Below are 16,782 nucleotides of genomic sequence, written 5' to 3'. Positions count from 1 at the left end.
GATCAAGTTACAGCCAAGCTCTCTGGGCAACAGCCTGAGTATGTCCATGGCCACCAGGACAAGAAGGACTGCCGGAAGTCATGGAACAGCAGACCACATCTGCCACAACTGGGTGAGGCTGGGGGTATGGGGCCCCTTCCAGAGACAGGCAGGGTGATGGAGAGACTGCAAGCATATCCCAGCTCAAATACTAGCTCTCCACCTACTAGCTATGTGCCTTAGACAAGTCACCTGACCTCTCTAAGCCTCATTTGTAGGATGGAAGTTATATTAGTACCTAACTCTTTGAGTCATCCTGAAGATCTAATGAGATCATTAATGCAACCAAAAAAATTTTTTGACGATTGGGCATAAATTTTAGACGCTGGGAATATAATAACTGGGTGAACAAACTAAATGAGGTTCCCCAGATATCCACTCCCCAGAGATGATGATGATGATGGTGATGGTGATGTTATGGCTTAAGAAAAGTGATCCAAGGTGTAAGTTAGAGAAACAGTTGGTTAAATAATACCAAACAGAATTCTTTATTGCAAGACTTGTCAGAGCCTTTAGCATGCTAATGTTCACCTTGCAGCCTCAATGGGTAGATACAACGTAGCAGCTGCCAACCTTATTAAGACCTAGAATCCTTTTGCGCAGAACAACTGGGAGTCAAAAGTCCTTAACCTGGTGCTCCATGCTTTTCTTGCTCTGTGTCTTTCCTGTCTCTCCCTTTCTTCTCCTGCTCAGCCTTTTCCACTGTCACACCCCAGCCCCCCTGAACTGCTCTTGGATCATCCCCTTCCCTCTTCCCCACTCTCTGGACTATTACAGTTCCTCCAAGTCTCATCAACTCTCCTCTGGCCCAGGGTGTGAAACCATCTTATAGCATATGACTGTGATCAGGCTTTAAAGACCCCCGTAGGATGATTAAACAAACAAACAAACAAACAAACAAACCCCAAAACCTGACAATATTGAGTGTTGGAGAGGATGTGGGGCAACGAACTCTTATTAATTGCTGGTGGTGATGCAAGATAGATCGGCCACTCTGGAAAACGGATCAGAACTTCCCTGTAGTTAAAGATGCACTTAACCTGTGACTCAGCCATCCTGAGTAGTTACCCAAGGGAGATGAAACGATCTATGGGCACACGAAAACCTGTACATGCCCACAGCATGGAGAATATACTTGCAAATCATATATCTGATAAGGTACTAATCTCCAGAATATATCAAGAACTCTAATGAGACTACAATAAAAAGATAAATTACCCAAATTTTTAAAAATGGGCAAAGATTTGGGGGAGGGGATGAATAGATGGAACACAGAATTTTTATGGCAGCATTTTTCTTTTTAAGTTGGCTCCACACCCAGCATGGAGCCCAATGCAAGTCTTGAACTCATGACCCTGAGATCAAGGCCTGAGATGAGATCAAGAGTTAGATGCTTAGCCAACAGAGCCACCCAGGAGCCCCTATGGCAGTGAATCTATTCTGTATGATACTGTAATGTGGTTACATGTCATTATACGTTTGTCCAAAACCATAGAAAGCACAACACCAAGAGTGAACCCTACTGTAAACTTTGGATAATATGATGTGTCAATGTAAGGTCGTCACTCATAACAAATGCACCAATCTGGTGGGGGATGTTGGTAGTAGGGGAGGCTGTGGGTGTGTGGGGGCAGGGAGCACGTGGGAAATCTCTGTATCTCCTGCTCCATTTTGTTGTGAACCTAAAACTGATCTAAAAACAAAGTCTATTAAAACAAAACAGAACAGGTAAAGGAATTGAGTAGACATATCTCCAAAGAAGGTATACAAATGGCAAATACGCATATGAAAAGATGTTTAACCTCATTAGTCATTAGGGAAATGCAAATTAAAACCATAATGAGATACCACTGCATACCCATCAGGATGCCTATAACAAAAAAGACAGATAATAGCAAGTGTTGGCCAGGATGTGAAGATACCGGAACCCTCATACACTGCTGGTGGGAATGTAAAATGGTGCAGCTGCTTTGGAAAATGGTTTGGCAGTTCTTTAAAAAGTTAAACATAGAGTTACCATATGACATAGCAATTGTCACTCTGAGGGGGAGAGAATTGATGTCCACATAAACACTTGTATGTGAATGCTCATAGCAGCATTATTCACGATAGCCCCCAAGTAGAAACAACCCGAATGTTCATCAATGGGTGAATGGATAAAGACATTGTGGTCCATTCGTACAACGGAATATTCTTCAGTCATAAAAAAGGAATGAAGCACAGATAAATGCCACAATGTGGATGAGCCTTGAAAACACCATGCTGAGTGAAAGAAGACACAAAGGCCACATAGCGTGTGATTCCATGTATATGAAACATCCAGAAGACGCAAATCCATAGAGACAGAAAGTGGTGGTTGCCGAGGGTTTGGGGGAGGGGGATGGGAATTGACTGCTCAAGGGGGTGGGGTTTCCTTCTGGAGTGATAAAAATGTTCTGGAACTAGATAGTGGTGATGGTTGCACAACTCTGTGAAGGTGATAAATCGCACCGAACTGTGCACTCTAAAAGGTGACTCTTATGGTATGGGAATTATATCTCCGTTTTAAAAAATATTTGTACATGAACAGTGATAGCGATTTTGTGCATAAAATCTAAAACCTGTAAATAACATAAATGTTCTTCACCTGGAAAATGGTTAAACAATCTGGGGTCCGTCCATACAATAGACTACTACTCAGCCATAAAACGAAATGAACTATTGATAGACACAAAATGAATGAACCTCAAATGCGTTATGCTAACTAAAAGAAGCCAGACTTAAGAGGCTACCTACTGGATGATTCCATTTATATGACGTACTCAAAAGGACAAAACTATAGGGACAGAAAACAGATCAATGGTTTCCAGGGGCTGCAGATGGGGGAACAGGGGAATCTTAGGGGTGATGAAAACTGTTCTATATTTCTATTGTAGTGTTGGTTATATGACTGTATTCATTTATCAAAACTCATAGAACTATACACCAAAAAGAGTGAGCTTCTTGCATGTAAATACATTAAAAAAAATGAAGACAATAAGAAAACTAATTAGCAAAGATCTCCTTACTCCCCAGTGCCTCATGGTTGAAATCCAGATTCCTACGCCTGACCCCATCAGGCGCTCTGTGATTTGGTTGTGCCCCCACTACCCATCGACAATTAGTTATTGGGCACCTACTGTGTGCCAGGCACTGTCCTAGGTCCTGATAATACAAAAGCAGTGCTCTCATGGAGCTCACATTCCAGTGGGCAAGCAATCAATAAACACATAATTAGGAGTGCTTCCAGGAGGAAAAATAAAACAGGGCAGGGATAGAGGGAGAAGAGGTTGAGCTAAATAGATTGGGAAGGGAAAGCCCCCTGATGAAGTGATATTTGAGTAGTGACAGGAGGGAAGTGAAGGAATAGCGAATGGAAGAGAGTCCTTGCCAGTGAGAAGAGCAAGTGCAAAGGCCCTGAGGCTGGAGTAAGGTTGACACAGTTGGAGGAGGGCAAGCTGGCGGTGCTGTGTTGGAGCTCAGCAAGCACTAATTACAATTAGTAAGCTGCTGCTCATGTCAGTCAGCCACCAGAGGCTGCCTCGCTGACACTCAACTCCAATAATGGGATTTTTTTCTTTTTTGCATTTCCAAGAAATGATTTTTCATGGTATAAATAAATTAATTTTATCTCTCTATGGATAAATTCCAGCTTTATTATGATAAATAATATGCAACTATATCCTCTTATAATATAGGATAGAGAACATAGAATCATAATGACAATACAGTGTTTCAATAATCATCAGGGGAAAACAAATCAAAACAACAGTGAGATATCACTGTCAGGATGGCTATTATCAAAAAAACCCCGAAAGGCAACAAGTGTTGGTGAGGATGTAGAGGAATGGCAGCCCTGTACACTGTGGGTGGGAATGCAAAATGGTGCATCCACTATGGAAACCAGTATGGAGGTGCCTCGAAAAATTAAAAACAGATCTCCCATAGGATCCAGTATACATCCAAAAGAATTGAAATCAAGGTCTCAAGAGAGATATTAATACCCCTGTGTTCATTGCAGCATTATTCACAATAACCATGATATGGAAACAACCTAAATGTCCATGGATGGATGAAAGGATAAAGAAAATAGGGCATATACACGTGATGGAAAAAAGAAGGAAGTTGTGCAATGTGTAACAACATGGATGACCTTTGAGTGCATTTGCTCAGTGAAATAAGCCAGTCGCAGAAAGACAAACACTGTAGGATTCCACTTAGATGAGCAGAAAGTAGAATGGTGGTTCGCAGGGGCTGGGTGGGGGCGGGGGGGGAGGGAGAATGGGGCTTACTAGCCAACAGGTGCAGAGCAAGATTCATCAAGCAAGCTGAGTGAGCTCTAGAGGTCTACTGGACATTGTATCTATAGCCAACGATAATGCACTATACACTTAAAAATTTGTGAAGAGGTTAGATCTCATGTTGAGTGCTCTTACTACAATAAAATACAATAAAAAACAAAAACGTAACCACCAAATGACCCAGCACTTGCCCTCTCGGGCAATCCCAGAGAAATGAAAACTTACGTTCACATAAAAACCTGTAACGGATGTTTTATTCATAAGATCCGCAAACAGGAAACAACTCTTGTATCTTTCAACAGATGAATGGTGAAATGAACTGGTCCAACCATATCGTGGAACGCTACTCAGCAGTAAAAGGGATACACCTGACAACTTGGATAAATCTCTGGGGAATTATGCTGAGTGTGTGTGTGTTGGGGGGTTGGGGAAGCCAATCTTAAAATGTTACATACCGTGTGATTCCACTTACATAGTGTTCTTAAAATGACAAAATTATAGGAGTGAGAACAGGTTGCTGGCTGCCAGTGTGCAGGGATGGGGTGGGGGGAGGTGGGTGTGAATCAAATGCATCAAGAGGGATCTTGGTGATAATGGACAGCTCTGCATCTTTCCTGCAGCAATGCCAATACCCTGGTTGTGATAGCGCACTAGAGTTTGATAAGATGTTACCATTGAGGGAAACTGGAAAAAGGGTACAAGGGATCTCTCCGTGTCATTTCCCTGTTGTTTTAAAATGTTTTATTGTGGTAAAAATAACACGTAAGGTTTGCCATTTTGACCATTTTTAAGTGCACAGCCCAGTGGAATGAAATACATTTCACACTGTTGTGCAGCCATCACCATCTGTCCCCAGACCTCTTTTCATCGTGTAGAACTGAAACTGTCCCCATGAAACAGCTCCCCATTCTCTCCTCCCCCAGTTCCTGGAACTCACCATCCCACTTTCTGTTTCTGTGAATTTGCCTATTCTGGAAACCTCATGTAAATGGACTCATATGGTCTTTGTCCTTTTCTGTCTGGCTTCTTGCACTCAGCGTGTCTTCCGGGTTCGTCCACATTGTAGCGGGTCTCAGAATTTCTTTCCTTTTGAAGACTAATATTCCTTTCTATGGCTAGATCCCATTTTGCTTATCCATTCATCCATCAATGAACATTTGGTGTCTTTCCACCTTTTGGTTATTGTGAACAACTCTGCTGTGAACATGGGTATATACTATCATGTCCTTTTTTCTGTGTCAGGATCCCACATTGCACTTAGTATCTTAGGCTCCTAATCTTCAGTCTGTTTTGTTTTATTTGTTTTTGATTTTTCAGTCTTTTTTTCTCATGACCTTGATAGTCCTGAAGAGTACCAGTCAGGTACTTTATAGAATGTCCCTCGTTTTTATTTGTCTGGTATTTTCTCATGATTGGAGTAGATTTATGGGTTTTGAGGGGGAAGACCTCAGAAGTGAGGTGTCCTCCTCATCACATCATACCTGGGGTTACTTGATAACTACATGACATCACCGACAATGTTGACCTTGAGCTCTTGGGTAAGGCGACGTTTGCCATTATTTTCCACCCTCGGATAACTGCTTTCCCTTTCAATATTCTATTCTTTGGGAACAATGCAGACTGTCTTAAAGAACTGTGCCTTATCAGGGTCCTTGATGGCACAGAGGGCAACGTTGTGTGATAAAACACCAGTTTGGACACTTACAGCTGGACAGTGATTTCGGTGAGTTGTAACTCTGTGTATGAAGACATTTAGAAAACCTTAGCTGATTTATTGTATTTTCTTTGTATGTATATGCAAGAATAGCATATAATAAAAATCTCTGTGTATTTAAATCTTATGACTCTTTAAGTGGATATAAAATTAAAAAATTTAAGTGAGCAAAAACACAGGAATTTGGCACAAATCCTCTCTTAGAACATAAATTATCAGTGGGGGCAATATTGCTCCTAAAGTGGTGAAAATTGGTTCCAGGAGGAGGGGATGAAAAAACCCTAGATATTTCAATGGTTTGTTGCCCTCCAAAGCTCAATCCGTGACAAAAACTGAATCATTGGAATTTAACTTCTCTCATTAAATTAAATTGAATTAAATTCTCTTTAGGGGCTATTCTCTTTAGGGGATGATAATGGAAAAAAAAGGTTGAGAAATGCTTGTCATAGAGGTTTATAAAATAGTGACACATCTTACAATGGATGGCCTCATGCTATGGTGACAAAAGCAAAAATGGAAAGACTGGAACACACAGCATAGATTGGATTACAGTTTGTGCCTCAGTTTCCCTACCTGTAAAATCAGGATGGTTTGTGTGACAGGGTGGCTGTGGGAGTAAATGAGTTGATCCATGTAAATCCATAAAAAGTATTAGCTATTATTATCAGCAGCAGCAGCCCCATTTTATAAAAGAAGAAAGAGAAGGTCAGAGAGATCAAGCCACTTCGGGCAGGGCACACAGCCTTGGAGGTGCCAGAGAGGAGCTTCAAACCTACCAGGTTGGCTGGGGGAAAACAGATTTCCCCAGCTGAGTCTGTCCTATTCCCCCCTGAGGAGGTGATTCTGTCAAGAATCGCCCCACCAGCAAGCCTGGACCGGCTGGCAGCACCAGGAAGCCCATTCTCTCTGGACGCTGCTCTCTTCCAATTCCTGAGCACTAAAGGGCGAGCTTACAGCTGGAGAATTGGGCAGTCGCTTGCTGCCCCCTGCAGGTAGAAGTGGAAATATCAGGCCCGAGCCCTCCTTTGGCCTGATTCTGGGATGCTTGCTTCTCCCTCCTCCGCACTGCCTCAAAAGTCTTTGGCACAGTTCGAGCAATAGCAGTTTAAATTAAAATGCACAAATGTACATAATCTTGGATTATGTCTATGTAATATACATAATACTATAGTAGTATATAATACTACGGATTCGGGCCATTGCAAAAGTGAGCTGAGATTAGTGGGCATGTAGATGGGCGTTGGTTAGGGTGGGCCTCACTAAACTTTGAGGAAGGTGAGGGGAAGTAACTGGGTCCTTGGAAAGAGCTTCAAGACATTTTGATAATGTCAGAGCCTACACTGGGTTCTGGGCTTGGCGTGGAGTCTGCTTGAGCAGGCTCCCTTTGCCCCTCCCCCCACTCACACGTGAGCTCTCTCTAAAATAAATTTTAAAAATCTTTAAAGAAAAAGACATTTTGCTAAATGAAAAGCTGAGGACAGAAACAGAAGAACATTGCACAGATATACAGATGTTGGCATACGCACATTTGTGCTGAAAAGTATAAAAATGAAATTGCTAATCATTTTGGAAAGAGGTGGGAAGAGAAGTTTTTATTTTTTTGTTTTCCTTTTTCTTTTAATCTTTTTCATACTGTGTGGTTTTCTCACACAGGGCATATGCCTCTCTCTATATTTTTAATCCTCAGCAGAGGATTATGGGAGATCTGTTGGTGTCTCTTCTCTGCTTTCCTCAGTATTAACATACAAAAGCAGTCACAACATTCTGTTGGGGAGAAGGTCAAAAATAAAGCAAAGATAGAATAAAATCCCATTTTATTTATTTATTTATTTATTTATTTATTTATTTATTTATTTATTTATTTTGAGAGAGAGAGAGGAGGGGCAGAGGGAGAGGGAGAGAGAGAATCCCAAGCAGACTCCATGGTCAGTGCAGAGCCGGCTCCATCCCACCACCCTGTCAGGCAGATTACCTACCTAGTGCTGATCAGAGAATTCCTGATTGACTGGTTTAACATTTCATTTCCTTTTTTTTTAAGGTTCTTTTTAAAAAGATTTTATTTATTTGACAGAGAAAGAGAGAGCACAAGCTGGGGGAGTGGCAGGGAGAGGGAGAAGCAGGTTCCCGCTGAGCAGAGATCCCAACATGGGGCTCAGTCCCAGGACCCCTGGATCATGACCCCAGCTGAAGGCAGACACTTAACTGACTGAGCCATCGAAGTGCCCCAAGATTTCATTTCTGAATAAAAACTGTAATGAAGTTAAGTCTCTGTTTGGTGATGTGGAGATTAGCATAAGGCATTTTGGTCCTGTTGCCTTATTTTTTATTAAGTGTGTATGTCCCAGCCAAGGAAAAGGGAGACTATTCTTTCCAAATCAAGACATTCTACATATTGAATTGAGAACTACGTGCTACTTAAAATGGCAATAGTACTGTAGATCCCATAAAAAGTGAGAGAAAAGCTATAAGTCCTGACAGCATTTTCATCCAGGGCCAGAGGAAGATGACCCACACTAAGAAATATGCTTAAAAGGATGGAAGGAAAGAAAAATAGGAATGTTTCGGTTATGACAATAGTTCTGCTTGTTTAATAAGCAAATTACTTGTGATATCAGGGAATTAAAAAACCCCACTCATTGGCACCCCAGGTGTTACCGCATAAGTAGGTCAGGGCTTTCGGTACATCCTATGCAACTCTTTCTCTTATCAAACTCTCAAAACAGAGTGGCTGAGACTCAATATTTTATAATGAGAAAAACCAAACCGTGCTACTATTCTGCTTCAAGTAATGAAAGCATCAGGAGCGAGCCCAAGAGAGATGAAACTTACATCCATACAAAGACTTATATACTGATGTTCACAGCAGCTCCATTCATTAGGGCTCCAAACTGGAAACAACCCAGGTGTCCGTCTATAGGTGGGTGAGTGGATTAAAAAAAAAAATCAAATATATGTATACAATGGAATAACACTCAGCAATACAAATGGAGTACTTTTGTAACTAACAAGAGGGGAGCGCCTAGGTGGCTCAGTCAGCTAAGTGTCTGCCTTTGGCTCAGGTCATGATCCCAGAGTCCTGGGATCAGGCCCTGTATCTCTTTCTCTCTCTCTCTCTAGTGTGCTCTCTCTCAAATACATAAAATCTTAAAAAAACAACAACAAGAGGAAGAATTTCAAACACTTTATGCACATTGAAAGAACTCTAGCTCAAAAGAATGTGTATAGTATAATTCCATGTATATGAAACTTTTACAAAAGACAAATCTAATCTACAGTGAGAGAAAACAGGTTTGGAGTTGCCTGGGGAGAACAGTGAGGAGGGTTAATTGGGAAGGGGAATGAGGGAGTTTGTGACACGGAATGTTCTAGATCTTGTGGCGGTGATTGCACAGGTGTGTAAACATGACAATACTCATCAAAATGTACAATTAAAATGAGTGCATTTTACTGTTTATAAATTATACCTCAATAGAATATATTAAAAAAAAATTTTTCAAATGCAATTGACACGTATTTCACGTAATACCATTAGTCACCAAAACCTGGAAAAAGTACTGATTAGGTTTACAAATTTAGGTTATCTGTTCAACTCTCAGGGGTGCCTGGCTGCCTCAGTCAGTGGAACATATGACTCCTATCTTGGGGTTGGGAGTGCAAGCCCTAAGGTGGGTGTAGAGATTACTTAAAAATAAAACCTTAAAAACAAAACAATTCTCAAAATACAGCAATAAAAGACAACAGAACATTCAAGTGCACACAAACACTCAAGAGAACACTGCGTTTTAGGAAATGGGGATTTTGGGGCACCTGGGTGGCTCAGTCGGTTGCACATCCGACTCTCAATTCCAACTCAGGTCACGATCTTGGGGTCTTCATGGAGCCCCACCTTGGGCTCCCCGCTAAGTGTGAAGTCAGCTTGAGACTCTCTCTCCCTCTGCCCCTTCCTCCACTAGCCATTAGCATGTGCTATCGCTCTCTCAAATAAATAAATCGAAAGAAGAAAAGAAAAAAGAGAGAGAAAAGAGAGAAGAGGAAGGGAGGGAGGGAAGATATGGTGGAATCTCTCAAAGGAGCTTCGCTGATCCATGGAGCCCAAGCCTGGAGAAACCCAAAGTGGGCGTCAAGCCGGAAGTGCGGCAGGAGACTGGATGCAAAAGAGGAGTTCCAGTCCGACGCTCCAGGCACCACCTATAACCGGAAAGGGTGGTCCAGAGCCAGATGCCGAGAGCGCAGGCGCAGCTCCTAGCTCAACCAATCAAGATGAAGTGAGGCGGGCATTCCGACGTAACTGATGTACTCAAACAGGAAGTGTGGCAGTTTACCTACCGAACTGCAAGGGGCATCATGGCTGCCTACGAGCAGGTTCAAAAGGGGCCCCTGAAATTAAAAGGCGTTGCAGAGCTCGGCGTCACCAAGCGGTGAGTCCCCGAAAGCACCGCAAAGGCTTGTCTTCTGCCCCCTTAAGCCTCTTCTAGAGTCCCCGAACTCTTGCTCCCTGATGCTCCCTCACCTTCTTTCCCCGCTTCTCCCCTCCCAGGAAGAAGAAAAAGAAGGACAAAGACAAGGCGAAACTCCTGGAAGCGATGGGAACGAGCAAAAAGAACGAGGAGGAGAAGCGGCGCGGCCTGGACAAGCGAACCCCGGCCCAGGCGGCCTTCGAAAAGATGCAGGAGAAGCGGGTAAGGCAGATGGGGAAGCTGGGGATACCCCGCGCAGCAGGTCTGGGTCTCCGGAAGTGGATGGAGAGGCAGGGCCGGGCGACTTGAAATTGGGGTCAGCCCCGGGTCTCTCGGAGGGATGGTGAGCGGTCAGAGAGATCTCGATTCCGGGATGATGCTACGTGGGTGAGGAAGAGTCCACGGTTGGGGGAGATCCGAGGACAGGAAGCTCCTCTGGCCAGAGTGGATGGCAGAGGAGAAAGCCTGGGCTGGCGTTGAAAGGCCAGAGCTGGGGACCGGATTTGGATTCCAGCGCAGTTTCTCGGTTGCCCAGTGACAACGGGGCTAATGACTTATCTTCTTTCTGCCTCAGTTTACTTATCTCTAGGGATCAGGATAGTGCTTTCTTCTAAAAGGGATGGGAACTTTAGATAAAGTCATGCAGATAAAGCATTTGGCACTCGGTCTGGCATAAAGTCAGTGCTCAATTGATGTTAGTTCTTGATATTAAATGGTCATGCACCCGGCTATAAGTTTCCATAGTCTGTTTCCATGATGACTTTGTTTAGCAGATTCAAATAAGTTGTATCTGTATCCTACATCCATTCCCAAGAAGACATTTGGCAGTGGTTAAGGACATTTCTGTTAGTTAAAACTTCAGGGTGTGCTGGTGGGGGTGGGGAGTAGTGCTACTGACATCTAATGGGATCAGGCCAGGGATGTTGCTCAACATTCTACAGTAATCAAGACAGCACCCACCCCCCCCCACCCCCCCCCGGCAAATGATCTGGCCCAAAATGTCAAGTGTCTAGGCTGAGAAACTCTAACCCTGATCTGGGTGATTTGTCCAGTAACATCAGGAAGAGTTAACTCATCACTCTCAAGCTTAATTGAGTCATTAAAAAAAAAAAAAGGTGAGACTTACTGGCTTCAACAAGACCATCCAGGGTTCCATTCTGTGTCTACCGCATCTTGGTGGTGGTGTAACTCTGGGCAGGTTGGTTAACCTCCCTTGCCTCTTTCTTCGCCTGTAGAGTGGGGCTGAAGTCCCTACCTAACAGATTTGTGGTGAGAATTTAACAAGTGAATGCACGTAAGTTCCTTCTCTGAGGTTATAGTCCCAGGCTGCGCTGGGATGTTACTCCTGGAGTGGAAGTGGGATAGGGGAGAGTACCCATCAGGCGACTAATAACAGTGGCTCAGAATAGGACAGTGATAGTGGAAGCAATGGAAGGTATCAGGGTTGGGATTGATTTTGGAGCAAGAACAGCAGGATTAGTTGATGAATTGGGTGTGGACTGGGAAATGAGGAATGACCAAGATTTTTGGTGGGAGATGCTGGGTAAATGAAGATGCTATTTACTGCAGTAGGAAGGACAGCAGATAGAGCAGACTTCTAAAGCGGGGCGTCAAGACCTTGGCTTTAGAGAACGCTTGAATGTTTGAATGGCTATTAGAAGTTCAAATGGAGAATTTTTGTGAATAGTTTGGTATCTGAATCCACAGTTTGGAGGAGAGGTCTGGGCCTCTCCTGCAAACGTTCTGGGATTGCTGTGGGACTGGATGAGAGCCTCTGATGAGGCACAGTGATAGAGATGAGGTCTAGGATCTGAAATTGCAAAGGGAAGGATCACAGGAAGGAGGACAACCAGGAAAGTGTGCCCTTAGGAGCTGAGTGGAGAAAGCGTTTTAAGAAGGAAGAAGTGATCGACAGTGTCATGCTGCCAAGGGGTCTTGTGGGGTGAGTACCAAGAGCCCTTAATTGGCTTTTGGAATGAGGGGGAAGAGAGGCTGATTAGAGGGGATCCAAGGGAGGACAAGGAAAAGCAGAGGTGGAGACAAGATGCAGAAATCACTTTTGGGAGATCTATCGAGAGGAACAGAAATGAACCTGTAGCTGGAGGGTGGTGGAAGGTCAAGGGGGTTTTTTTTGTTGTTGCTATTGAAAACTGGAAGTACTGCTGTGGGTTTTGTTTTGAACCAGGAGAGACACGGGGGAAAGTGTGGGCAAAGGTAGGCGGAATTGGGAAATATGGATTCCCTTGTGGAAGGGTGTTTGATTGAGCACAGAGAGCACGAAGGCTGGACAGTTCTTAGAAGAAGGGCCCATGGAGCAGGGACCCAGCCTGAAGGGTTAGGGCTTGGCATCTCCAGCCCCATCACCCACTCTGCAGGCTGGTCCTCATTTTTGTTTGTGAAGTGGGGGTGGTGACAGCACCCAAGACACCCTGTGAACTTGATACATGGAGGGGGGAGAGGGGAGGCAGAGCCCTACCAAGTGCTTGGCATTGGTGGCAGCTGGTCAAGTCAGTGTGGCCTCTTGTGAGGAGGCACAGGCCTCCCAGGGGCTCACAGCAGCAGGAAGAGAGGCAGGGATGGGAAGGCAGGGTCAGCCGGGTGGGAGCCAGCTGGAGGCAGAGGAAGATAGAGCAGCAAATGAGATGAGGGACAGCGAGGAGCAGCCAGGTGGTGGCTGACAGATGGGCTAACCCACCTGTGGGTTGACTTGGCTTACCTGGATAGTTCTCCTGTTTGCCTCACTTGGAGTCTGTGCAGTCAGATGGCAGCTGGGGTTGGAGGCCCAACTGAGCTAGGACGTCCAAGACAGCTTCACCATCACATGTCTGATGCCTTCTTGCTCCTCCCCGTGGCCTCTCTCCCCAAGTGTCATCTCATTCTCCAGGTCCTTTCTTTCCAGTAAGGTCATCAGACTTCCTGCATAGTTCTAGCTTCCAAGAACACAAAGCCAAAGGCTGCCGGGTCTTATGGCTTCAGCCCAACACTGGCACTGCATTCTGTTAAGTAAACTGAGTCACAGGGCTAGCCCAGAGTCATTGTGGCAGAGAACTGCACTAGGGCACCAATACCAGGCAGCATGGGTCAAGGCGGGGAGGGGGCGTCAAGGTCTGCCATAGTCACCCAGTCAGTAAACGTAGAGCCGAGTGCAGCCCCAGGTTCGTCTGGCTCTGCGTCCTGTGCTCTTAGCTTACTAGGTCCCGTCCGGTGTTGGGAATGAAGAGTGGGGCACGTCATGGTGGGGCAGGATACACATGCCACAGTCGCACTCATCAGGGTGATGTGGATCTCGGAGCCCTCGTGGCACTGGGTCACCAGCACCTACTCCCTTGAGCTCCTACGATGTGTTGGGCCCTTTGCCTTCTTCATTTTTCATCCTTCTTCAAACCCCATCTGAAATTTCTTCTGCAAAATGGGGATGCAGTCTGTTGCCCAGGGATGCAGGAAGCACACATACAGCTCCCAGCAGTCTACTCACGTCAGGCCTAGTACATTCCTTGCCACTCTGACCGAAGGGCAGCTGGCCTGCGGTCCTGGTGGGACATGTTGTGGCCAGGCGTCCCTGTCGGACCAGCCTGAGTAGAGTTAAGGGGGGACAAGATATATACCCTGAGACCTCCAGCCGTGCTGGGTGTAAGAGCAAGCTGGTGGGGGCTTCTGTCTTCCACCCCATGCTGGCCTGGGCTGTGTCAAGTGTGTGAACTCACCTCCATTTCTCTCCTCTCTTCAGCAAATGGAAAGGATCCTGAAGAAAGCATCCAAAACCCACAAGCAGAGAGTGGAGGTAACTTACATGCCCAGTGGGGAAGACCAGGCTATGTCGGGCCCCAGCTGGGCCCAGAGGCTAGGAGCCTGGCAGAGGGAGCCCCTGGAGTGTTGGGGTGGGGAGTGGGGTACCCAACAGAAGTGATACCTCCCCAGGGTCATTTAAAGATAAGCCCAGGGTCAGGGCCGGGTGGCTTTGAGAGGAGGGGGCCCATGGAGGAGAGGCAAGATGTGGAGAAGTGGGAGTGGGCAGTGCCACACAATCCTGGTGCCCTGTCTGAGACTGTGCTGATGTGGGTTTTCTTCTCGGCTTTCCCAGGACTTCAACAGACACCTGGACACCCTCACGGAGCACTACGACATTCCCAAAGTCAGCTGGACGAAGTAGCCTCCCCATCCAGGGTACGGAGTGGCATCAAGAAGTGGAAGGCAAAGTTGGGGCTCTGTTTGGTGCCTTTGGTATTTTCTAGAAACATTCTTTTACACATACTTTTGCATCTTCTGCTGAGACAAGTGCTTTCCAAAGCAGTGTGCCCTCTTTCTGGAACTGGATTAAAGTAAGACTGTCCTTTTACTCTATTTTGGTTGGTCAGTAGCGTAGAAGATAAACCTTTTAAGTCTGGGCTGGACATTTTTGCAAGTTTATCCAGAGATTAAGGATCTCTGTGTGTCACAGAAAAGTGTCTTTACCCCCAAGTTGCATCTAACTCTGATAGTCCACCAGCTCTCTTGCCCTGGATAAAACAAGATAAGGAGCTAATGCCGGCACGGCCTGCAACTTGCAGACCCCACAGGGCCCTGCGTGAGCTGTCCTCCCAGGTTCCCTCTAGCTTGGGGCGTAGGCTGTTCCTTCCAGAGCCTAGGGAAGCCACTTTACCTTCATGGACTTCAGAAGGCCTCCCTAGCCACCTGGTGTGAGACAATGCAGCCTGGAAAGCGGATGGAATGCCCTCCTGGTCCCTGTCTGAGCCTGTGGCCAGCATGCAGCCTCTTCCTCTAGTGTCTCCATTCCAGACATGTCAAGAGGGTGTTGCCGTGGCAGACGTCGCTAATCAAGCACGGCATCCCTTTCTAATGGAACCCCAACACAGCTGGCCTCACTACCCTCAACCTTAGGCTCTAAGCATCCCCTGGGTTTATTCAGAGTTGGCACATACCATGTAGCCCACTTGGTCTTTCTGGCCTAAGGACACGTCAGGGGTGACGGGACCTGGGCAGAGCCCAGCACAGACAGTGCAGTCAAAGGGGAGGACCCAGGTCTTGGTGCTGGAGAGCCGTGATCTCTGAGGACCTACGTGTACCTACCTGCTGCGGCTCAAGCTGCATGTACTACTGGGAGGAAGACTCTGTGGACCTAGGTAGGGACAGAATAGCAAAGTCAAAAGAGAAAAAGCAAGTATTGGGTTTGGGGCTGTCACCTGTGCACAAAATAAAGGAAAAAATAGTTATTAAACAGAAGTCTGAGTGTCTTCATCCGTTATAAGCGGTTTGATTATCACTAGAAACGCTGCTTTTGGATTTATTGCACATGTGGAATGTGCATACTGCAAAGTGACCATTCACCCTCAACTTGGAAGAAATTAGGTGACGTGTTTTTCCACCTGTGGCTTGCAGCCCCCCTGAGAGCCCACTCATTCATTAGTAGTGGCTCTTTGGGGCAGGTTCCCCCACTGCCTAGCGAAAAGGCCCTTGGAGGTCTTTTCCATCCATGAGCCAGCAGCTGGGGTTTGTGAGCCTGATGGGAGCTGTGAAAAGCCATCGTCGGTATGCTGGAAGTTACATACTCCATCTCTCTGCCTACCCAGTCTAAAGCCAAATGACTTAAAACAGCAGGGTTTCTCTTCTGTGGGTCGACTGCTGGGCTGGATGGTTCTATGCCATGTGGTGCAGTTCACTTGTGTAGCTGTGTTGGCTTGCCTGTGGCCAGAAAGTCTAAGGTGGCAGCTACTCCTTCAGAATCTCTGTGTGGTCTATTCCATTGGCCAACACAAGCCACGTTGCCAAACCCAGTCAGGGAGAGAACTCCACGGGCACAGACACCGGGAGATGTGGTTGATTCAGGCCATCACTGTTAAGTCTACCACAACATTTCTTGAACCCTTGTGGATGTTAGACTCTTCTGGGAGCATTAAGAACCACTGATGCTGCCTAGGGTGGGGTTCAGTCACTGAGATGTTTCAGGGCTTCTCAGGTAACCCTAATAGGCAGCAAAGTTTGAGAAACCCTGGTCTACCACAATGGGTCTGGTCTTTTCTGAGATGGTGCAGAGGTCAAATCTGGCTTGTACATTAAGTGTTAATGCCGGGGGTAGGGGGCGTCTGGGTGGCTCAGCCATTAAGCGTCTGCCTTCGGCTCAGCTCATGATCCCGGGGTCCTGGATCAAGCCCCGCATCAGGCTCCCTGCTCGGCAGGAAGCCTGCTTCTCCCTCTCACACTCCCCTTGCTTGTGTTCCCTCTCTTGCTGTCTCTGTCAAATAAATAAATAAAAATC

The 16,782-nt window shown here is 45.8% G+C and overlaps 1 protein-coding gene across 1 annotated transcript; it reads left to right on the top strand.

The window, feature by feature from the left end:
* The first annotated feature begins 10,340 nt into the window (after nucleotides 1-10,340).
* Nucleotides 10,341-14,870, top strand: FAM32A (family with sequence similarity 32 member A). Its single transcript, XM_008706391.2, has 4 exons — nucleotides 10,341-10,490; nucleotides 10,610-10,751; nucleotides 14,257-14,310; nucleotides 14,611-14,870. The coding sequence occupies exons 1-4, from the start codon at nucleotides 10,417-10,419 to the stop codon at nucleotides 14,677-14,679; spliced, it is 339 nt and encodes a 112-aa protein (XP_008704613.1). The 5' UTR covers nucleotides 10,341-10,416; the 3' UTR covers nucleotides 14,680-14,870.
* Nucleotides 14,871-16,782: the final 1,912 nt, after the last annotated feature.

Source organism: Ursus maritimus, unplaced genomic scaffold, assembly GCF_017311325.1.
Source record: "Ursus maritimus isolate PB19 unplaced genomic scaffold, ASM1731132v1 scaffold_14, whole genome shotgun sequence".
Lineage (NCBI taxonomy): Eukaryota > Metazoa > Chordata > Mammalia > Carnivora > Ursidae > Ursus > Ursus maritimus.
This window is presented reverse-complemented; position numbering and strand designations above follow the sequence as displayed.